Consider the following 23,640-nt stretch of genomic DNA (forward strand, 5'->3'; position numbering starts at 1 on the left):
AGGTGAGGGAAATTTCAGAAGCATCGTCTCCCTCACAGAACCTCAGACACACATGCCTCTATTTAAGAACCTGATATCGTAAAGCAGATGGGCAGACTAGAGGCAGGCAGGCGCAGACATTCTAGAAAGGGTTAACTGATATTTGCAAAATGACCAAATTGGAATTTTTTCGCAACTGACTAATGTACTCTGGGCTATCGGGTGTGGTTATCGGCTCAGCCCAAAATGCAGATAAAGCCGTTTACCATGGCGGGTCCGATAGATATGGAGTCCCAAAGTGTACGGGGCCTATTTCTGTGTAATGTTCCCCACACCTACAGGCAAGATATAAAAGTTCGAAGTCTCGGGAATCTTATTCCATTTGCTTCTCAGCTTCTTCCCCTTATCTGAGAGAAAAATGAGCGGACTCGTGAGTATAGCTGGCAGAATCCTTTTAGCAAAAATTAATATATTTAGGTGAGGTTGTGAATTGTCTTTGTAAGGGTGGAAATTCGTAGCAGGTGGGGGTTCACCGCTAGCTAGCATGTCTTGGAAGGAGACAGGGACCTTTACCTCATCCAAAACTTTACGTTTCGTGAATGTAGCATTTTGAATGAACTTGCTTTGGTTTTGAATGAACTCATTTCTGTAACTACAGAACGATTTTCTGACAGCAGAGTAGGATTATATTGTTACACACCACACCTGGGTTCAGATTCCTTGGAATGAAGGTCAGCAGAGACTGTGATGTCTTTAGCATATTTGGTTTTATTTACACATCTATATAGCTTAAGTATAGGATGGAGGGACTCACAACATCAGCACTCCAACAGATCTTTCTTCTCCATGAGTCACAGCTTTGGATCCAGCACAAAGCAAGCAGGTCTCTGTTTCTCCAGCCTCCAGGCTGCTTCCAGCTCAGTTCTCTCACACACTCTCTGGCTACTGTTCTCCTACCTAGCAGCTAGGTGAGCAGGTGAAGGAAAGGCACCCTCTTCAGCCTAGAGGCCCACCATCACTTGTTGTAGTTCTTGCAACGTGGCTCATTCTTTTGGGATGCTGATGAGGACACTTAAGTGGCCAGCTGAGGTCACCGTCTTCCTCAAAAACATGCCTGTCTAGCTCAGCAACAGAATCCCCTATTGTACCCTAACCCTCACTGTATACAGGCCCCCATGTTTGGAAGGGACTCGGGGCACTGACCCCCTCAACCCCACAACGCAATCAAAACTTTGAACGTCATGGATGTTTAAACTGAAAATATGGCATGTCTCTTACAGGGTACAGGAGATCTGAGATCCAGAGAAGGATAAGAGAGGATCCCGAGATTGGGGTGGGGGTGGGGAGCTCTTCCACAGGCAACCTTCAATTTGGTGTGTTATTCCAAGGCCTGTGGAGGTTCATAGTATGGCAAATTGGAGCAGGGCATTCTGCGTGGTGGCCCCCTGACTGGGGAATGGAATTCCACCCACTGAGGGCAACAGCTGCCAATGGCTGTTGAGAACATGGATAATCACTCAGGCTTACTCCAGCCTCTGATGCCAGCTGAATGATTCCTAGCTACTGAAATCATGATGTGTTGCCTTTACTAGACTGCTTTGATTGAATGTTGCATTCCTGTTTTGCGTTGAATTGCTTGATTGTATACTGCCTGGGTATTATTGTAATGAGAGGCGGTTCCCAAATATTTTAAATAAAGAAACCAAGAAGTGAGGTATGTCTTGGGTAGATTCTCTGAAGGTCCTGCAGGAGAGCCAGTGGGGTGTAGTGGTTAAGAGCAGTAGTCTCGTAATCTGGGGAACCGGGTTCGCTTCCCTGCTCCTCCACATGCAGCTGCTGGGTGACCTTGGGCTAGTCACACTTCTTTGAAGTCTCTCAGCCCCACTCACCTCACAGAGTGTTTGTTGTGGGGGAGGAAGGGAAAGGAGAATGTTAGCCGCTTTGAGACTCCTTCGGGTAGTGATAAAGTGGGATATCAAATCCAAACTCTTCCTCTTCTTCTTCTCTTCATTCAGTGACCCCTATTGGATTGGTGGGAACAAAATGCAGCCTCTTTGTGGGAGTTGGGAAGAATAGAGCTTCTGGTTCTCCTCTGCATTCCTTGGGGAAGGGAAATCCCATTCCTCTTCTGATACCAGCATGGGGCACTGGTAATATTGCTCTCCCATGGCACTGACAATCCCTGAAAGCAACAGGGAAGCTGCGCATGTATGGAATCTCTGTGCATTCACTTGTGGTGCTGGGAGCTTCTAGAAGGTAGCAGAAGGTTCAAAGCTACGCACCCACATTGACTTCACTGCCATTAGCCCCAAATCAAACCAGTGTTTTCCAAAGTGGGTGGTAGTGCACCGGGGGGGGGCTTACCTAGGGGGGTGCAAAGAGGCAAGGGGCTGGCAGAGGAGTACTGGAGATGTTAGTGACCCTCAGACTTTGAAAAGTTGGTTATCACTGGATCTAGTCCATCCATTTTGTTGAATTCACTAAATAATTTTAATTGACTTAATGTGCCATTAATTCTGTCTGTTTTGAATTATTACTATCTTCCTCAGGGTGGGGTAAGGGGCCTTGGGAATGAGGTTATGGAACCAAGGGGGCAGTGACCCCTAAAAGTTTGGGAATTACTGCTTTAAATGGAGCTACTTCCAATTGTGAGTTTGCTGTCCTATTTTTATCTTGATGGAAAATATCTCTCCCCTCCCCCTTTTCTTCCCCCAGGCTGTATTAATCGCTGTTCTGGGGGTCTTCTGGAGCCCAGCTTTAGCCACTTTCCAGGTAAACAGAATCATCTCTTTTTCACCATGTTAACACTTCAAATGATGTAACCATTGTGGTGGTATTTACTATACTGGGGATGTGGTTTTATTTATCCCACTGCATGTATGCCCTACACAACACCAGCATGCGGAAGTGAGCAGAACTCCTAAAATACTGTGAAAAGTGGGACTGGCAGAAATGAAGCAAAACGTAAACTTTATACAGATAAGATAGAAGTACTGGTGGATTTGCAGAATTGCACCTTGTTTTGGACAGGGTTGTATCCTGCCCCTCTGAAAACACAGGCTCACAGTTTGGAGGCTCTCAGTTTGTTAGCAGAGAATGGCAGTTAGAACATATTACTCTGGTATTGTTCATTTTGCATTGATGATCTGTTAGCTTCAGAGCCCAGCTGAATATGCTGTTTATTTATACCCCTAAACTGGTATAAACTGGACATGGTCTAAACCACTGAGCCTAGGGCTTGCTGATTGGACTGTCGGTGGTTCGAATCCCCATGGCAGGGTGAGCTCCCGTTGATCAGTCCCAGCTCCTGCCAACCTAGCAGTTCGAAAGCACGTCAAAGTGCGAGTAGATAAATAGGTACCACTCCAGCGGGACAGTAAACGGCGTTTACATGCGCTGCTCTGGTTCGCCAGAAGCAGCTTAGACATGCTGGCCACATGACCGAGAAAAATTGTCTGCGGACAAACGCCAGCTCCCTCGGCCAGTAAAGTGAGATGAGTGCCGCAACCCCAGAGTCGTTCGCGACTGGACTTAATGGTCAGGGGTCCCTTTACCTTTAAACTGGGAATCAGCTCCCTTGAGTTTCAGCATCGGAGCTCCTGTCACATGGGCAAGTGCCCGCCTGCACAGTAATGGTAGTGCCAACACTGTGGCATGCCTCTGCAGGGGGGGCCCTCTGACCCCCAATACTGGGTGCTGTTAGAAGCCAGATTAAAACCTGACTCTTTCAAGGATCTGTTGGTTGCTTCCCGATGCTGCAAAAGAGATCATTCCCCCCCCCCCATTTTGCTGATTATTTGTGTTTTTCATTTTTGCTCCAGTTTTTCATGCATTTGATGGGGTTTTTTTCCTGCTGCTGTGTACTTTGGCATACTACCCAATAATGGGGTTCTTTTAAATGATTATCTCATTAGTCACTTTGATTTTTTAAAAGAAAGTTTAAGTGAATTACACTTTTGAAAATATATATACTTAAAGCACCCTTACTTATGTCATACTTCACAACAAGGAATATGTAAAAATAATAACAACAACAATTTGGGGGGCTATATTTACTCTCAGGTCTACAGAATCCCAAGCTACAATGGTGATTATGTCCAGCAGACCGTGTCCATAGATAATGAGAATCAAGTGGCCAACATCCACGTCTATGGAGGACTCTGCTCTTCAGATACCATTTTTGACTACAAGCATGTAAGTCTACCTGTTTCTGTCTCACAACAATCTTCTGGGATCCTCTGCAAAACAGACTCAGGTGACAGAGGGTGGATCTGAAGGCAGGTGGAGCCACCATCTACCTTGTTGCAGCTAAGGAGGTCTGGGACTGGTCAGCGCCTGGTTGGGAGACTGCCTTGGAAGCAATTCTGCCTTGGGTTCATTTATGGAAGAAAGGTGGGCTTAACAACACAGGAAAGAAAGAAATCAGACCAGGAATAACCATTATTTTAGGCAGAAACCTTTTTTTATTCAGCTGCATTCCATCCATCCATCCAGTATCATCTATTTAAAATAAACTTATTTTGGGGTGATCACAGACATTGTAAAGGGTGATGGCAATGGCAATGGCAAGCACCCGTCAGTCACATTCTGAGGAATTTGTTTCAAGAACAGTCAAATTCATCCGTGCTTTTGAATGAATGGCTTTCTTCGCTCCGTAAAATAAGTCAGCTCGACATTCAACATACAGATTGGTTTTCTGGCAAGAATGAAGAACTCGTTGAGTCTATCCAATTTTGACACAATAGGAGGAGTTAGGTTAGTGACTCAAAATCCACTTTTACAAGAGTTAGGCCCCTTTGTTCACCAATGCAGGCATTTTCCTGAATTTGTTCACACACAGTTTGTAACGGAGAAGAAGGTCATTTATTTTCTTTTTTTAAAATTGTGTTCATACAAAATGTGGCTTCAGACAAATGTGTCATTAGTCGCCTGTCATTACCTCTGAAATTATCAATGCATTTCGGCAAGTCTTTCTTGCCACTAAAAGTAAAAATGCTACAAAATGAGGTTGAATCATCAGTTGCAGGACATCCAAATGTATCCTTTAATAACATTGGCCAGTGGCCTCAGAAAGAGTCTTTCTTGTTTACCATGGGCCTCTAGTTCAGACTGAAAGCCAATGTCGATTCCTACCTTGGGGGGCGGGGAGCGAAAAGGAGCCCGGAAGGCCCAGTACCTTAATCTCAACTATTATTCTCCTTTTGTGAATTACAGGGATACATCGCCACTCGGCTCTTTTCTCGACGGGCCTGCTTTGTCATGAAGATGGAAAAAGGCTACATCCCAGAGCTGGAAGAAGTTGGGCGGCTGGCTTATGAGAAGCAGGTAACTGCAGAGTTCATTACAGACACCTCAGTGTATACCGTATTTTTCGCCCTATAGGACGCACTTTTTCCCCTCCAAAAATGAAGGGGAAATGTGTGTGCGTCCTATGGGGCGAATGCAGGCTTTCGCTGAAGCCTGGAGAGTGAGAGGCATCGGTGCGCACCGACCCCTCTCGCTCTCCAGGCTTCAGGAAGCTATCCGCAAGCCTTGTGCGCCCGGCGGGAGGTCCCGCCGAGCGCGTGAGGCTTGGGGCGGCAGCCTGTCGCCCGAAGCACGGGGAGCCCTCCGGAGGGTGCCCCGTGCTTCAGGCAGGTGTGCGCAAGGCTTGGGGCAGCAGCCGCGGCTGGGGGGGGAATAATTTTTTTTATTCATTTCCCCCTCCCCCCCAAAAAATGAGGTGCGTCCTATGGGCCGGTGTGCCCTATAGGACGAAAAATATGGTATATCATACATTGTACATGCCTATTCAGTTTATGCACTTTGGTTTTTTAAAAATATGTTGTATTGTTCTTTTCCATGTATACATCCTCTAACAATATTTCTCTAACAATTTTCCATATTCCCCCCCTCCTCCCCTGGACTTCCCTCATACTCCCATTTTGTTTTATTTCCATATTACTGTGTGTTACTTCCCAAAATTTTCCCAATACATATAGTCTTACTTTTTTATATATACAACTGTGTTTGTTTATTCAAACCCTGCCAGTGAGTCCAATTCTTTATGTTACCTCTTCATATATGTTGTAAATGGTTCCCATTCTCTTTTAAAGTCTTAGTTATCCTTTTCATGTAATTTATCTGTTAATTTTGCCAATTCTGTATATTCCATAAGTTTCCCTTGCCATTGTTCTTTCGTTGGTATTTCTTCTGTCTTCCATGCTTGTGCTAATATAATTCTTGCCGCTGTTGTTGCATACATAAATAATTTATAATTTTCTTTCTTTTTTTAATCTTGATCTAAAATTCCTAGGAGAAATGCTTCTGGTTTCTTAACAAAAGTCTTTTTAAACTTTTTCCCCCCAATTCATTATATATCATTTCCCAATAATTTCTAACCCTTTTGCATTCCCACCACATATGATAAAATGTACCATCTTTTTCTTTACATTTCCAACAGGTTTTAGATCCCCTTTTAATAATAATAATAATAAATTTTATTTATATCCCGCCCTCCCCAGCCGAAGCTGGGCTCAGGGCGGCTAACAACAATAAAACAATACAAAAGTACAACACAAACAACGCTCTAAAATCATTCATTATAAAATTAATTAAGTTCAAGCCACTGGCCACTATTGGGCCAGAGCTCCGCGAAGATTGCCGAGGGAGGGAGTCAGGCTGTGCCCTGGCCAAAGGCCTGGCGGAACAGCTCTGTCTTGCAGGCCCTGCGGAAAGATGTCAAGTCCTGCAGGGCCCTAGTCTCTTGTGACAGAGTGTTCCACCAGGTCGGAGCCACAGCCGAAAAAGCCCTGGCTCTAGTTGAGGCCAGCCTAACTTCTCTGTGGCCTGGGACCTTCAAGATATTTTTATTTGAAGACCGTAGGTTTCTCTGTGGGGCATACCAGGAGAGGCGGTCCCGTAGGTACGAGGGTCCAAGGCCGTATAGGGCTTTAAAGGTTAAAACCAGCACCTTAAACCTGATCCTGTACTCCACCGGGAGCCAGTGCAGTTGATATAGCACCGGATGAATGTGATCTCGCAGCGAAGACCCCGTAAGGAGTCTCGCTGCAGCATTCTGCACCCGCTGGAGTTTCTGGGTCAGTCTTAAGGGCAGCCCCACGTAGAGCGAGTTACAATAATCCAGTCTGGAGGTGACCGTCGCGTGGATCACAGTGGCTAGGTCAGGGCGAGAGAGGTAAGGAGCCAACTGCTTAGCTTGGCGGAGATGGAAAAATGCCGCCTTTGTTATAGCTGCAATCTGCGCCTCCATGGAAAGGGAGGTGTCGAAGATTACACCCAAACTCTTAACGGACGGTGCTGGCACTAACTGCGCCCCCGCAAGAGATGGGAGTTGCCCCCCCAATCCCATATCGTCCCGTCCCAGCCACAGGACCTCTGTCTTCGAAGGATTTAGCTTCAACCGGCTCCCACGTAACCATCCAGCCACAGCTTCCAGACATCTGGTCAGTGTGTCTGGGGCCGAGTCAGGATGGCCATCCATCAACAGATAGAGTTGGGTGTCATCGGCATACTGATGGCAACCCAGCCCAAAACTCCGGACAAGCTGGGCGAGGGGGCGCATAAAGATGTTGAAAAGCATTGGGGAGAGTATCGCACCCTGAGGTACTCCACACACCAAGGAGTGGCGCGATGACAATTCCCCCCCAAGCGCCACCCTCTGTCCCCGACCAGAGAGAAACGAGCGCAGCCATTGAAGGACTGTGCCCTGGATCCCCACGTCGGCAAGGCGGTGGTCCAGAAGTTCATGATCGACCATGTCGAAAGCTGCTGACAGATCTAGAAGAATCAGCAGCCCCGACCCGCCTCGATCCAGCTGTCTACGAAGATCATCTGTTAGGGCAACCAGAGCTGTCTCGGTCCCATGACCAGCGCGGAAGCCAGACTGGAATGGATCCAGAGCCGATGTTTCATCCAGAAACCCACCAAGCTGTTCAGCAACCGCTCTCTCAATCACCTTACCCAGGAACGGAAGATTCGAAACCGGGCGGTAATTGGATAGATCTAAAGGATCTAATGATGTTTTCTTTAAGAGCGGGCGCACCACTGCCTCCTTCAGTTCCCCTGGGAATGTCCCCGTGCCAAGGGACAAATTGATGATATCCCCCAGGAGGGCCCGCACCTCGTCTGGACACGCTCTAATCAGCCAAGACGGGCACGGGTCGAGAGGACAGGTGGTGGGCTTTCCAGCTCGGAGGAGTCTGTCTACATCGGCTGGGGATATCCGGTCAAAGTGGTCCAATACTGGACCCGAGGACAGTCGAGGGGCCTCCAGTTCATTTATTGTATCCAAATTGGCAGGGAGGTCATGGCGGAGCAACAAGACCTTCTCCGCAAAAAAGCTCGCAAATGCCTCACAGCCGTGTGTCAAATTGTTATTTAAATTTAGCTGTCCTTCAAGGGACGTTAAAGACCTGATTATACTAAATAATTGCGCCGGGCGAGAGCTAGCGGATGCAATGGAGGCCGAGAAGTAAGACTTCTTAGCAGCCTTCACCGCCATCTCATAGGTTTTCATAAAAGCCCTATAAGATGTTCTTGAGGCTCCGTCACGGGCACCCCGCCATACTCGCTCTAGCCGTCTGAGGTCCCGCTTCATTTTCTGGAGCTCCTCGGTAAACCAGGGAGCCCGGTTTCTGCGGGGTCGCAGAGGGCGCTTCGGTGCGATCTCATCGATGGCTGCCAGGAGCTGGATATTCCAGCCCTCAACAAGCTCAGTCAATGAGTCGCCAGGTGGAGCAAGGTCCCGCAAGGCTTGGCGGAATCTATCAGGGTCCATCAGCCTCTGCGGGCGAGCCCAAATCGGCTCGGCACCTAAGCAGGGTGGGGGTGGAAAGTCAATCCTGGCTTTCAGAGCATAGTGATCAGACCATGGCACCTTCATCGAAGGAGACATGATCACATCTATACCTGCACCAAAGATCAAATCCAGCGTGTGGCCTGCTTGATGTGTGGGGCCCGAAACAAACTGGGAGAGCCCTAGTGTCGCCATGGAAGACACCAGGTCCAGAGCCTGTGAGGAGGGAGTGGCATCAGCATGGATGTTGAAGTCCCCCAATACCAATAGGTTAGGGAACTCCAAGGCCCAGCCGGCCACCGCCTCCAATAGGCCTGACAGGGTGGCTGCTGGTGCGCTAGGTGGCCGGTACACCAGCCAGACAGCCAAGCTCTCCTCGGAGCCCCACACTAGGCCAACACATTCAATGCCGGGGATCGATGGTGATGGTAGAGCCCTGAAAGAACAATCTTCCCGGATTAATAATGCCACCCCTCCCCCCCGGCCCACAGTCCGTGACTGGTGGAGGACATTTTTTGCCACTTTCTCTGGCTTAATATACCATCTATACATCATTTTCATATAATTCTCTTTCAATAAAATACAAACTGTAAATTTTAAATTCACCTTCCACTTCTTTTCCCTGTCTTCAAGTTGTATATTGTATTCAGTTCATGCACTTTGAATCATAGAATAGAGTTGGAAGGAACTCCCAAATCGAACTCCCTGCAATGCAGGTGTCAGGAATGTGCCCCCCCCCCCCGAGCGCAGTGGAAGAGTCAGCCTCAGAAATTGAGCTGAGCAAGCAAGGGGCTGACTCTGCAGATGAGAGCTGTCTGTCTGAGTTTAGAGAGGACAGACCAGCCCCCCTCCTTCCCAGGGAACAAGCTGTTAGCTCCCAAGGAGAGGAAGAGTTGGAAGTCGTTCAAAGCATTGCCAGGCAACCAGCAGATAAGCCAGAGTCGGAGGCTGTCTCTTCTGGGGAAGAGACAGGCCTGCCGTGCAGTCCCCGGACAAGGAGGTTGGAGAGGCTCAGAGAGTAATGGAAGGGAAGGAGAAGAAAGACGGGATTTTGGCATCCTTCCTGTTGGGGGAGGGACAATGAGTCAGACTGAGCAACTAAGGTTAATGAGAGCAGGCAGAACGCCATGCTCTGGATGTGTTTTTCTTTTAAATAAACTTATATAAAACTGACGGAGAGTCGTTGCTGCTTATCAGGCTGCTTGCTTTCCAGAGATCGTTATAGCAGGAATCACAGCTAAAGGATCCCTGGCAACCTCTGTTTAAAAATATCCAGTGAAGAATGTCTACCACTTTCCGAACGAATCCATTCCACTACTGAATAGCTGTTACTATTGGAAAGTTCCTCCTAATATTTAGTCAGAATCACCTTCTTTGTCATTTGAATCCTTTTGCTCAGGTCCTCCCCTCCAGAGCACTGGTAAACAAGCTTGCTCCATCTTCCATATGACAGCCCTTCAGATATTTAAAGGTGGCTCTCCTATCCCTCCTCAGTCTATAATTCCCAGGGTTTCTAGGGGAGGGAAAGTAATATGCCTTATGATGACCCCACTCATCTTAAGTCAAGTGCTAGCCCTCCCCAGCCTGGTGTCCTCCAACTGTTTGGGGCTACAACCTCCATTAGCTCCAGCCAGCACAACTGTGCTCCCAGCAGCCCCAGAATTATACAGCTGTTTTGGGATGGGAGTTTAAGCCCAAAACCTATGGAGGGCATCAGGTAATGTAAAGCTGGCTTATGGCACAATAAATGTGGGAGTCTTTAACAATGCTTGGTGCAGCAGCAGGAAATGAACACAGCTGTCCCTCTAGAAATGAGTTACTTCATAAACACGTTCCCTTTTTAGATGATGAACAAGATGATGTCCCCCAGAAACGTGTGGGTGAAATATGAACCCAGTGACTCTTTCTTCGGAGAAATCAAGGAGTGGCTTCTTTTCGGCAGCTCCATTGAGAAGCTCTGCAAGAACGTGCCCGTTTACAAAGTTGAAAAAGTTGAGAGTGAGTATTCACAGTCCAGCCAAATAGCTGCTTCAGTTTGGAAATGGAACTTCCAGAGTGGTTAAATGTTGGAAGTGCAATGGAAATGCAGATCAAACTAGACTAAAAGAGCTCCGCAAACTGGAGTGGCAGGTTTTCTGGATTGGTTACTGAAGAGGTGTGGGAATGTTGGGGTGGCAGGAGAGGATATATTGTTTATTAATATCCTTCCTAACTTGTGTTAGGGACATGGGTGGTGCTGTGGTCTAAACCACAGAGCCTAGAGCTTGCTGATCAGAAGGTTAGCAGTTCAAATCCCCGCAATGGGGTGAGTTCCCATTGTTCAGTCCCTGCTCCTGCCCACCTAGCAGTTCAAAAGCACATCAAAGTGCAAGTAGATAAATAAGTACCGCTCCGGCGGGAAGGTAAATGGTGTTTCCGTGCGCTGCTCTGGTTTCGCCAGAAGCGGCTTAGTCATGCTGTCCACATGACCCAGAAAAACTGTCTGCGAACAAACGCCGGCTATCCTTTGGCCAATAAAGCAAGATGAGCACCGCAACCCCAGAGTCGTCTGCAACTGGACTTAATGGTCAGGGGTCCCTTTACCTTTAACTTGTGTTAGCAAGTTTCTTTACTTAGCAGAGTTTACATTCCCCTACTCACGCACAGCAGATAGCTGGTTGCAGGCTTGTGTAAGCCTCTCACTCTTATACAATTCAATCTGTCTCAGATTGAATTGTACGTTCCTGGTAAGTTCCCTTGAATCCCTCTTAAAAGAATAAAGAGAATAAAATCTTATTCAAAGTCAATAAAAGAAGTTTACTTACATCAGTTCACAGTTGGATCCCTGAAGGCAGACTTAGTTACAAATATGTACATGTGGATCTACCCCATATGGGGGAATAACCCTAGTGCTTCTGCTAGCTGAGAAGCTGAGCATTCCTAGCTAAAAGCTGGTCCAACGAAGAAGGAAGTGAAAAAGAGAGAGAGTGCTGCGTGACTCGTCCTTTTGTTACCTGGACAGGTAAGGTCACGCCCACCTTCTATCACATGCAAAGGAAGGATACTCCAGCCAGGGGGAACAGGAAGCTTTGACTGGCTGGACCAAACATTCCCCTGCATGTCTTCTCTAGCAATACAAGGAATGTTGTACTTGACTGCTCTCAGTGGATTACATCCAATAAGAGGACTATCTCACTAACTGCCTAATAGTGCAATCTTATTCAAGTCTACAAAGCCCCACTGAGTTCACAGGGACTTGCTCTCCACCCAGTAAGTGGGTATAGGATCGCAGTTTTCAGGTCTCAAATTTATTTTTTATGCGTGTGTGTAATTTGTGTTTCTTGTCTCCTCCCACCTAGGTGGATTCCATGCCGGCGGCTGTGCCAAGGCTGGCATCCTTGGCATTCTGGGCATCAGCATCTGCGGAAACCTCAACCTGTAGACCTCCTAAGCTGCTCCCAGTATTCCATGCTCTTCCAAGCTTTCTGCCTCCCCGTGAATTATCTCACTTTCCTCAGCTTCTTGGGCTTCCTTCTGCTTCCCTTGAAAGCTGCAGCCCAACCCAAGACCTGTTAATAAAGAAAAGCAACTTCCCAACTCTCCCTGCTCTTGGCTTCTTATTTTCAAAGTCACTACAGTGGTACCTTGGTTCTCAAACTTAATCCGTTCCGGAAGTCCGTTCCTAAACCAAAGCCTTCTCCCCAGCAACTACAAAAAAAGGTCCTTTCGCTGTTTAGCTCCTGTGTGGCATATGCAGCGACAAAAGCCATCAATGATCATTTAAGAAAATGCATTTGAGCCCCCTGGATAGAAAACTGGATGTACATTTCCAAAATATAAGATAAAAAAACATATTTTGTTATGTGCAAATGGCTTTATATAACTATTAGGTCCATAAACTACCATGTAGCATATATTCAACACAAAAAAAACCAGTGACAATTTGTTGTTGACAAAGGACAGCTGGACATATCAAGGGCCCCATTACCTTCAGTAGCTTAGGGCCTCGTCAAACCTAAATCCGGCCCTGGGGATGTGTCTATGGGGCCAAGGAGGCAGTGGCTCCGAAGCGTTTGGGAACCAATGTCCTAGACAGAACCCATCTTCAGAGTCTGTCTTAGCTAAGAAAGATGTGAATAATTGATAAAGAACCAAGCATATCTCTGAGCATTTACAGCCGGGGGGGGGGGGGTGTGTGCGTCAACATTTTTGTCCCTGAGGGGTGTCTTTCCAGCGGTAGATACACCTGCTCCACTCTCTTGCATACAGCTCAGCTGCTTTCTCACTCATCAAATAACCAATCTGGTAACTGGGGTGGTGGCACATTTGAACCCCATCCTAGTGCTGAGCTAGGCAGAAGACCAGGTGCTGTCTCTAGCTTATTCATTTATTTAATACCCCTCCACTCGGTGGGGTCATCAATATTTTGCTCTGGTGGGTGCCCTGATGTGGCCCACAAGCCAGGTTTTAGCTAGTCCTGAAATACAGCCTACCTTTTCGCTCATTTCCTCAGCAACCACAACTCTTTCCGATTAAATATATTTATTAATTCCATAAAATTTGTATACCTCTTGATGGTTAATGAAACACATCTAATGGTTTACAAAAGAATATAGCAATACAATGTTCAAAAAAATTAAAACCAACAATAAACTAATAAGACATCGTTTTGTCTATGTTTCCGAGTACATTTCCGAGCACAATTCAAAGTGTTAGTGCTGACATTTAAAGCCCTAAACAGCCTCGGTCCTATATACCTGAAGGAATGTCTCCACCCCCATCATCCAGCTGAGGTCCAGCGCCGAGGGCCTTCTGGCAGTTCCCTCATTGCGAGAAGTGAGGTTACAGGGAACCAGACAGAGGGCCTTCTCGGTAGTGGCGCCCGCTGTGTGGAATGCCCTCCCTTCAGATGTGAAGGAAATAAGCAGCTATCTTCTCTTTAAAATACATCTGAAGGCAGCCCTGTTCAGGGAAGTTTTTAATATTTAATGCTGTATTGTTTTTAACACTTGATTGGGAGCTGCCCAGAGTGGCTGGGGAAACTCAGCCAGATGGGCGGGGTATAAATAATAAATTATTATTATTATTATATTGTCTAAGCAAAAATGTTTTCAGCTGAAAAGAGCACAGTGAAGGCGCCTGCCAGATATCAATAGGCAGGGAGTTCCAAAGTGTAGCTGATTAGAGACACGCTATGGCTGCAGAAAGGCCTCTGCACCTCTTCCATGCAGTGAACCCAGCTTGTACCAATTTGGTAAGTGGGCAAACTGAACAGAAATCCAGCTGTTGAAACTTGAGGTGCTACTTTTGTCTCTTTGCGACAAATTAAGATGTGAGGAAGGGATGGAGGCTAATGCTTTATAGAAAGCCCCTCTTACCTGCCCCCTCCCCAAACACAGAGACCGGTCTTCTCACCTAGATTGAAGCCTCTGTGGTTGCATGTCGGAATTTTTAAAAATGAGACACAACTGAGTGCAGTGCTTCATGTCGCATTATTAAAACTTCCTTCACATTTCAAGAAATTGAAATCAAGACCCATTCATGTTGTAAACATTTTTTATTATTCTTCAAGTGCTGATAGCTGGATTGGACTTGGAAAACTGAGCAGTGGCTGGAGAGGAAAACATGGACAGTGAGAAGGTTGTTGTGAGGAGAACAAGGAAGGCAAAGAATCGCTCTGTGGACCCTTGGCCAGCATTTTAGCAACTTGGAATGTTGCCGCAGAGATAGATGTTGAATAAGCCACGTAGGATCCCGACATTCGCACACCCTCGACTCTGCAAGGGGAGGTTGGTTCCTGTGAGGGGGGGAAAACACAACACAATTATTAGCAAAAAAGTATCAGACACAGTGCTGCCATCTCCAAGATATGGTTGGCCTTTCCAAACTGGGGGTCTGTAAAATAAATCCGGGTCCTGCCCCCCTAAGCAGCTTCTACGCCAGGAGTCAGCAAACTTTTTTAGGAGGGGGCCAGTTCACCACCCCTCATACCTTGTGGCAGGCCAGACTGCGCATGTGCAGTGGCGTAGCGTGGGGGGTGCAGGGGGGGCCAGCCGCACCGGGCGCAACATCTGGGGGGGGCGCTCGCACTCGCAGCTCTCTGCCCCTACCTGGCTCACTCACTCTCTCTCACTGCAGTGCTACTGTGCGAATCCGATCCAAGCTGCCGGGTCGCCGCCCACTGTGGAGGGGGTGGGTGCCAGGCGTGCGGTGCGGAGAGAGAGCGAGGGACTATCTGGGGGAGGGACAGTGCAGCGGCTGCCCAGCACAGCGCTGAGCGCGGGAGAGAACCACACCAGACCAGACCAGGCAGCAGCAAGAAGAAGCTGGCAGCGACGGCAGGTTAGGGGTTAGGGGGCGCAAATTACTTGCCTTGCCCCGGGTTAGGGGGTGCAAATTACTTGCCTTGCCCCGGCTTAGGGGGTGCAAATTACTTGCCTTGCCCCGGGTGCTGACAACCCACGCTACGCCGCTGCGCATGTGCATGCACACAGCGGAGGGGGGCTCCTCTCTCCCCCCAGCCCCTCCCCTCTCCCTGCTTTCCTACCTCCTCCAGCACTCTGCCTGTGGTTGGGAGCTGGCAGCAGTGGTGGCACCTCTCCTTTCCAGGTCAGCTTTCCTGGGCGCGGGGCCAGCAGGCGCGCCAAGCTCCGGCCAATGCCCCACGATGTGCCCGCCTCAATGCCCACAGCGCGGCCATGGATGGAGAGGCCGGTGGGCGGGTGGCGAGTCTGGGCTGCGCCTCAGCATGCGGGCGGCGAGGCTTCGGATTGGCTGGCATCAATCAAAGCCCAGCTCACTTCCTCCGCAGGGTGGGGAGAAGCCAGGAGGAGGGAGGAGGTGTGTGTGAGGGGTGGGGGAATAGCTCCCCCCAAAAATGCAAAAAAATAAGGCGCAGCCCAAACAATCATGCCGATCCAAGTAGCAGTTCCAGGACTGTCCGCAGGCCGGATCCAGAGGGCAATTGGGCCTGATCTGGCCCGCAGCCCTTAGTTTGCCGACCCATGTTCTACACACTCTGCAAAGTCAGCTTGAATCACGTCTACATAAGAAGCTTAAACTGGCTTGGAATGAGTTTGGCTATCATGCAACTGTTCCCTACAAAAGTCTTGGCATTGGGTGTGTGTGTGTGTGTGTGTGTGTGTGTGTGTGTGTGTGTGTGTTTGCTGGGGATTAATTTCTTGCTGTAGTATTTTACCCTTCTACACAGCCCCAAATCCCAAGGTTCCTTCAGGTGACAATATCTAGGTCAGTGGTTCCCAAACTTTTTTGGACCACCCACCCCCACCCCAGTTCCAGTGACCCCTCTCTTACCCATTACAGTGGTACCTCGGAAGTCGAATGGAATCCATTCCGGAAGTCCGTTCGACTTCCAAAATGTTCAGAAACCAAGGTGCAGCTTCTGATTGGCTGCAGGAAGCTCCTGCAGCCAATCAGAAGCCGCGGAAGTTGCGTCAGACGTTCGGGTTCCAAAGAACATTCGCAAACCGGAACACTCACTTCTGGGTTTGTGGCATTCGGGAACCAAAACGTTTGACTCGCAAGGTGTTCAGGATCCAAGGTACAACTGTATTCAGAACAGGGGTTTGCACAACCCACTAAGGAAGACAGTGACACAATATAATTCCAAATAGTAGGAATTAACTGCACATTTATCCAAAATCCAGTTTAAATTATTTCATTTAATGAATTCAACAAAACTGATGAACTTGATCCCTTGATACCAGCTTTTGTCCCTCCAGTGCCCCCCTTCTACCCCCTGGCCTCTTAGAGGCCCCCCCTGAAAATTGGGGGGCACTACTGCCCTCTTTGGAATCCACTGACCTAGAGGCTTGAAATGAGTTCAGATCAGCAGAGGTGTTCCCTGTGCTGTACAGAAAATGGTAGGAGCAGGACATCTAAGCAAAAAACTCATCGGCTTAAAGGAACCTTAAACTGAGCTCACTTCTCCCTTTGGCTCAGCAGCCAAGATGAGGCCTAGCCTTCCAAGAGCAGTTTGACCAGCCTGCACAACTGTCAAGTGGGGTTTGATGTCCTGCTCCCTAGTGGGGACACCATTTAGAAAGGGTGGGAGGGCCACCTCCTCTCTTCTGTGTGTCAACCTGCCTGTGGTCATGATCTCCTACTGCCTTCCTTAACCTGGTCCCCTTCCAGATGTTTTGGACAACGTCTCCTTCCAGTCCCAGCATCATACAGTCATGCTGGCTGGGTGTGTGTGATGGGAATTGTAGTCCAAAACATCTGGAGGGCACCAGGTTGGCAAGATTATCTGCCCACTGAGTTTAACCCCACACAGCCATTTCTGCAGCTAGAGAGGAAGAGAAACCTGCCCCACCTTGCTCCTTGGAGGCGTAGTACACAGGAATCCCATTGCAGAGCTGCTCAATGGGGCTTCCAAACTGAACAGTGTTCTGGACACGGGTCTTGCCAACCAAAAATGTTAAGTCACTCGCCGGAAGGGTGCTCTTGGACAGCTGTGCCAGGGAGGGATGAAAAAATTGGAATTACTAGTGGAAATTTATCATGATCAGAGATCATGCTTGGAGATGCTCTAGTGCAGGGCTGAAAATCTCCCTCACTTTTAAAAAACCATTCTTCATCAATTAAGTAGAAAAAAGACTGCATTCCAAAATCAGGGACGTCTTACCCATAGAGGCTGGTGGCGCAGGGCACCAGGGCGCCAAGTTCTGGAGGGCGCCAGGGAAGAGGCAGAGGCTGGACATGGTACCTCCCTGCATCAGATCGCCACCCTCGCCCGCCTCCATGCCACGCCGTGCTCAGAGCCTCCGCCTGCCATGGCCACCACGGCACGAAGTGGCCAGCTGAACTGGGAGCCGCCACGTCCAGCCTCCGCCTCCTCTTCCCCGCTGGAGGAGCTGCCCTCCAGCCGCTGCCCGCCTCCTCCAGCCCCGCAAAGCTGGGCGTGTCACTGGCAGCGCTGTCCTCCCTTGAAAAGGTCAGCAACTCTTGAAAACGGGGGCGGGGGGCGGGCAGAGGGATGCACCATAGTGCCATATATGCTTAAGACGGCTCTGTCCAAAATTATCATAGAATTGTTGAAGAAGGATCTTTTAGCTCAACCTCCTGCAAGGCAGGGATTACAGCTCAAGTATCCCTGACAGATGGCCATCCAACCTCTGTTGAAAAACCTCCAGTGGAGGAGAGGCCACCACCTTCCGAGGGAGTCCATTCCACTGTTGAACAGCTCCCTTCCTGATCCATCTTCTATGCCCAATTTCCTCCACAAATTCCTTTGTTAGCCCTCTCCCTGTGGCTCACCTGTATGCCTGCTCTGCTTATGGCAATAGCAGGAGAGAATCACAAGAGGCGGCCGTGCCAGACAACGGAATCCGTGCCTGGTGTTGAGTTTCCCATTTCAGCTACAGATTTAAAGCTAATGGGAGTGATCCACAGATTTTCCTGCTTGAATTTGTCTGTGGTGGATTTCTTCATTCTACATACCATTGTGATGTTTAGGACAACTTCATTTGGTCAGAACAATAGTGGCTGTTGGAGAACCCACAAAAGTGGAGTCCCCAGGCCTATAAATTTCATGAGCTTCTAAAGAGGTAAATCAAGCCTGCATTCTCGGAGCTGGGTGCCTGGTTCAGCAAGAAGCACAGGGCAAGCTACTGTCTATCAGGCCAGCTCAAGGCTGAGATTTTCCTGCACATTCTTGGCACTTTCATAAGTTCAGTTCAGTTCAGTTCAATTTATTGTGTTTAGTGAGCACCCATTACACACACAAAAATAATAATAAGAAGAAGAATGCTGCTATTAATAGTGGTTTACATTTCTACTTCCTGACCTCTACAGGATAAATCATTTCTCATTCCCCCTTTAAGTTTCAGTGTTTCATTACACAAATCTGTAAAGCCTTGGTAAGAAATTTGGATGTTCTAAAGGATATAAACCTCTCTACATCAGACATCAAAAAACAGGTATTTGCGAGACACGTCCCTCCTTTCTGCGATCTCAACAATGGGTGGACGTAATTGTTTCTGAGGTCATTATAAAAAAGGGCATTCTAGGAGTACATGAGTTATGTCTCCTATTGACACAGAGTTGCAGCCACAAACTCTGTCCTCCTTAGGAACTCCTTTATGTCAGTCCGTCGAATCTGCTAACGGAAGGATGTTTAGTCTTGCCTGTGTAAAGGCTATCCTCATTTTAACATTTGGCAAATCTATCTTGGCAGGGATGCATAAAGGTAAAGGTAAAGGGACTCCTGACCATTAGGTCCAGTCGTGGCCGACTCTGGGGTTGCGGCGCTCATCTCGCTTTACTGGCCAAGGGAGCCGGCATACAGCTTCCGGGTAATGTGGCCAGCATGACTAAGCTGCTTCTGGCAAACCAGAGCAGCGCACGGAAACGCCGTTTACCTTCCCGCTGGAGCGGTACCTATTTATCTACTTGCACTGGCGTGCTTTCGAACTGCTAGGTTGGCAGGAACTGGGACCGAGCAACGGGAGCTCACCCCGTCGCGGGTATTCAAATCGCCGACCTTCCGATCGGCAAGCCCTAGGCTCTGTGGTTTAACCCACAGCGCCACCCGCGTCCCGCAGGGATGCATACAATGGAATAAAAAAACATACACTTAGTTAGATTGACAGATGTTGAGCTCAGTAGTTTGTGATTGCATCTTGGTGTCTCTAAGCCTTTGATTCTTTAGCTCTCTCAAAAAGATGAAATGGGGGGGGGGGAATGGAGTATTAATTCTTTAGCTCTCTCAAAACCCTGCATCACAAGAAAGGAGGCAGAGGGTCCCAGCCTCGTGGCAGCAGATTCCATATCACATTTGCATGAGTTTGGGGTCATGTCTTCCAAAATTGTCATGAGGGATTTCGATACATGCTTGGTGGGGGCGGAATTAAACAAAAAAAGGCAGAGTTAGTCTAAGGGCTTTGGCTTGAACGGGCATTACACCCAGTTCTGCAGGGAGCAGTGCTATTTTAGTAGAGGTAGGGACTGGTAGGAGTCTCTCCAGTGAATCAAAATTGGTCATGGCCCACAGTGATGCTCCAAAGAACATCTCTGGCAACACCCTGGTCTTACAAAGTTCTAAAATAGGCTGCAACAAGTTGCCCCCTTTCATAGGCTGGAATCGTAGTACAGTGGTACCTCGGGTTACATACGCTTCAGGTTACATACGCTTCAGGTTACAGACTCCGCTAACCCAGAAATATTACCTCGGGTTAAGAACTTTGCTTCAGGATGAGAACAGAAATCATGCTCTGGCGGCGCGGCAGCAGCAGGAGGACCCATTAGCTAAAGTGGTACTTCAGGTTAAGAACATTTTCAGGTTAAGAACAGACCTCTGGAACGAATTAAGTACTTAACCCAAGGTACCACTGTAGTCCATTTAAAGTTCTACCAGCTAAATAAGGTGCTTGATTGAAGCTCTGCAGACCATTAGCCTGCCCACTGAAAGAGCAAACTGAGATACTGAAATGAGAATAATTGCTCCAGTGTATTTCCTTCGAGCAACCAATTGTAAGTTTTCTTAGATTTGCCAAACATCATAACTTTAGTTTTTTGGTAATTTATAGTAAGATGCTCATTCTTGCAGTCCAAGGTGAACCGATTCAGCAGCCTGCGCAAGCCCAGTTGGGTGTAGGAAATCAAGATTGCATCATCTGGACACATTCATAAGGCAGTGTGAGGAAGCAGTTTCTCCTGATATCCTCTCAAACACTCTTGCAGTTTTTACATCTCTTCTCATGTAGGCTACCAATCAAAGCATATAATTTCCACTACAATACCTTCTGCCCTTTGAAACTGCGGAGAGTCTCCAGGCTTGGGAATAGCTCAAAATCCATTGCTGCTACAACACAGACCCTCTTCCGAAATAGCCTTGCAGCCAAAAGGCCCTATCAAATGCAAGAAAAGGCAGGTTTTAATTATAAATCCAAAGATTCAAATTTCCATGGATCTGTCCAGAATTAGTGGGTCTGAATTATTAACTGCTCTTGGGGGGTTACCTTTTGGTAATCCCAGACGGCATCCCATCCGTTCCACCCATTATAGTTGTGGATATTGGCTGTTTGATCTCGCTGGTTAACCTTCACCGCCTGGTGGGTGCTGATGTCGGTATTTCCTTGGTGCTTTACAGCAATAACCTAGGGAGTTTAAAAAAGGGCTGCAATGAATGAGGCAGGGGGTGGGCACGCGGGGGGGGGGGGGGCTATGAAACTCTGCCTTGGCTGGGGATGGAGGGGACTTCAACAATTTTTCAAGTAGACTGTATCAAAGCTGGACATCAAGTCATCATGAAGATTTATTTTTTAGTATTATTTATTGAATGTATCTCCCGCTTTTCCTCCACAGAAAAAGCAGGAGCACAGAAAGGGCAAAGTACCGTATTTTTCGCTCTATAAGACGCACCAGACCACAAGACGCACCTAGTTTTTGGAGGAGGAAAACAAGAAAAAAAATATTCTGAATCTCAGAAGCCAGAACAGCAAGAGGGATCGCTACGCAGTGAAAGCAGCAATCCCTCTTGCTGTTCTGGCTTCTGGGATAGCTGCGCAGCCTGCATTCGCTCCATGAGACGCACACACATTTCCCCTTACTTTTTAAGAGGGAAAAAGTGAGTCTTATAGAGCAAAAAACACGGTATATCAATGACATATCCAGCATGTCATCCAGCAATGACACAGTCCAGCAATGGGAAGGACAAGTGGGGGGCAAGCTCCCTGTTTGGGGGGGACACCCTCCCCCACCCCTTCTGCCATCATCCATGCCAAAGAAGACCAGGGTGGCACATTTTTGCTTGTGATTTTGCCGGATATGCACGCGTTTTTTTAAACAATTCCCCTTAATATCATGCATTTCCACATGCTATTTTCTCTAATACATTCGTTTTTATGCACAGTTTTTCTTAACAGATGCATTTTTGTCTACAAAAAAAAAAAACAACCAACAACAACAACAGTTGAAGAACTGCATTGCAAAATTCAGAGAAATGTGAATTCTGAAGGCTAGCTGTGTCTCTATTCACATTGTTTTAAGAAATTCAAATCAGGTGGGTCCATACTAAAATGTGAACCTGACTGAGTAAGTTTCTCCCTCGTCCTGGACTTCAGAACCTAATCTATCCTATCAGGCATCTGGGAAAGGCTTGCCCAGTGGAAATGCCCATAAAACAAGAAGTAACCTCCTTAAATGGGGTCAGCCCCTTTCCCCCATCCCAACGTTGAGAAATGGTGACTTACATCACTGGCTGAAGAACAAGTCAGGGAGACAAGAAATACGAGGACAGCCTGAAGGAGAGATCAGATTTGCTCATTAGATAATTATTGCAGGTTAAATGGCCTGTTGAACAAAATGCAATGCAGTACGACAGGGGAAGGGCAGAATGGCAAAAGCTCCCAGGCTCAATCTCTGCTGGCATCTCCAGGTGGGGTTGGAACCTCTCAAAACATCTTCATGACCAGCTTGTCTTCCATGGCTACCATATCCACAAAGATATCCATCTCTCTTGCCCAGCAACTTGTTTCAGATTACAAACCTTCATAAGGCGATTAACCACGTCCATTCTTGCAGTGCAATCCCATTAGCCGATGGCACCAAAAGAAAACAAATGTTATCACTACCGTGGCGAAGCTGGAAGCAGTACTTACCAAAATCTTCATTTGATCCACCTGCCAGATGTTTCCGAAAAAGAGGGTTGAAAAAATCTCAGACTTTATGCTTAAATAAAGTTTCCATATCAGCAATTCCAAGGTCCAGAAAGATTAGCGAGATCTGCAGCAACGTAAGTTGCTCCAGGCTGGCATTAATCCCAGCTAAAAGTGGTTGGCAAATAACCTAATCTTTTGTTTTAAACAGACTTCCAGCCAAGTCCTAAAAAGATTTTTTTTCACTAGTAAGTTAGAACCAAGCACAAAGAGATGTGCTCCTAATAGAAAGCTTTAAGGATGCAGACTTCATTCAGTGGCTGTAGTTGAGCGTGGCACTTGCAAGAACCTCAAGGGTGTGCTTGCCCACCGTCACCCGTAAGGGTGGCACAAGTCTGCAGGTATACAGCAGAATACAAATTTTATTAATTATTATTATTATCAGGAGTGCTGAAGCTGCTTCTGAGTCACAGAATTGTAGAATGATAGAGCTGGCAAGCCCATCAAGGGCCATCCAGTTCATACCTCAGCAAAGCCACTTCCGAGCTGGAGAGGAGGTGGGGTTGTGGGCTTCACGCCCCTCTCCATGCTCGTGGGGGCTGGCTCGCAGCCCCTGTGATACTGGGGGGAATCCTCGGACGCGTCATCTTCCTGGCCAGCCAATCGGCTGGCCCGGGAGGCGTGGCCAGCGCTATTTAGGGCCGGCGCGCCTGAGGATTTCCCTTTTTCTCCCAGCGCCCCAGCAGCTCCGGTTTTCCCACCCTCCCACCCTTTGGGTTTGGCTCTTTGACATTGCTATGGATTTCGGTTGGTCGCCGTCAAAGGGACTGGTAGGAATTTTCCCCACTTGGCAAATTGGCACCAGCCATTTGGTTTTTTGCCTACCTCGTAGCAAATCGTCACAACTCCCTTGGCATTGGCAGTTAGGCATTGGTAAGGGTATTGATATGCAGATGAGTGGGGGGGGGAGGAAGCACCCTCACCTTCCCCCATATCGAAGGGTAGTCCGGTAAAGGATTCCGTGGGGCGTTGCCCTGTCCGAAGCCTATGGAGGCCAGGGCCCAAGGCACACCCCCGAGCAGTGACCCTGGGGGAGCTCCTAGTTGATGTGCATCAGCAAGACTCCCCCTCCTGGTGGTTAACCCTTGCCGGTCTTCAAGCAAGCAGGCTGAAGCCGGTTAGTTGATAGGACCAATGCCTAAGCCAACACCACTCAATTCCTGTAATCAATAAATTTGTGGCCTAATTTTACCCATTAACCTAAAA

General features: G+C 47.9%; 2 protein-coding genes across 2 annotated transcripts; one reads left to right on the top strand and one right to left on the bottom strand.

The window, feature by feature from the left end:
* Positions 1 to 265: 265 nt before the first annotated feature.
* LOC310769876 (gastrokine-2-like) lies at positions 266 to 12,352 on the top strand. The gene is made up of 6 exons (XM_083629741.1): positions 266 to 409; positions 2,695 to 2,751; positions 4,042 to 4,173; positions 5,194 to 5,304; positions 10,621 to 10,774; positions 12,115 to 12,352. The coding sequence occupies exons 1-6, from the start codon at positions 398 to 400 to the stop codon at positions 12,195 to 12,197; spliced, it is 549 nt and encodes a 182-aa protein (XP_083485867.1). The 5' UTR covers positions 266 to 397; the 3' UTR covers positions 12,198 to 12,352.
* Positions 12,353 to 14,293: 1,941 nt separating this feature from the next.
* Positions 14,294 to 22,435, bottom strand: LOC310769877 (gastrokine-1-like). Its single transcript, XM_083629742.1, has 6 exons — positions 22,378 to 22,435; positions 21,970 to 22,017; positions 20,737 to 20,874; positions 20,518 to 20,625; positions 17,091 to 17,229; positions 14,294 to 14,552 (listed from the first exon to the last, which is right to left on the bottom strand). The coding sequence occupies exons 1-6, from the start codon at positions 22,387 to 22,389 to the stop codon at positions 14,455 to 14,457; spliced, it is 543 nt and encodes a 180-aa protein (XP_083485868.1). The 5' UTR covers positions 22,390 to 22,435; the 3' UTR covers positions 14,294 to 14,454.
* Positions 22,436 to 23,640: the final 1,205 nt, after the last annotated feature.

This window comes from Podarcis filfolensis, assembly GCF_964270895.1.
Source record: "Podarcis filfolensis genome assembly, chromosome: 8".
In the NCBI taxonomy this organism is placed as follows: domain Eukaryota; kingdom Metazoa; phylum Chordata; class Lepidosauria; order Squamata; family Lacertidae; genus Podarcis; species Podarcis filfolensis.

Coding starts and splice junctions, on each gene's coding strand:
- LOC310769876 (XM_083629741.1), top strand. Junction 4,174..5,193: donor CCATTTTTGACTACAAGCAT/GTAAGTCTACCT, acceptor TGTGAATTACAG/GGATACATCGCCACTCGGCT. Junction 10,775..12,114: donor CAAAGTTGAAAAAGTTGAGA/GTGAGTATTCAC, acceptor CCTCCCACCTAG/GTGGATTCCATGCCGGCGGC.
- LOC310769877 (XM_083629742.1), bottom strand. Junction 20,875..21,969: donor CTTGTTCTTCAGCCAGTGAT/GTAAGTCACCAT, acceptor TAAACTCCCTAG/GTTATTGCTGTAAAGCACCA. Junction 20,626..20,736: donor CCGTCTGGGATTACCAAAAG/GTAACCCCCCAA, acceptor TGCATTTGATAG/GGCCTTTTGGCTGCAAGGCT.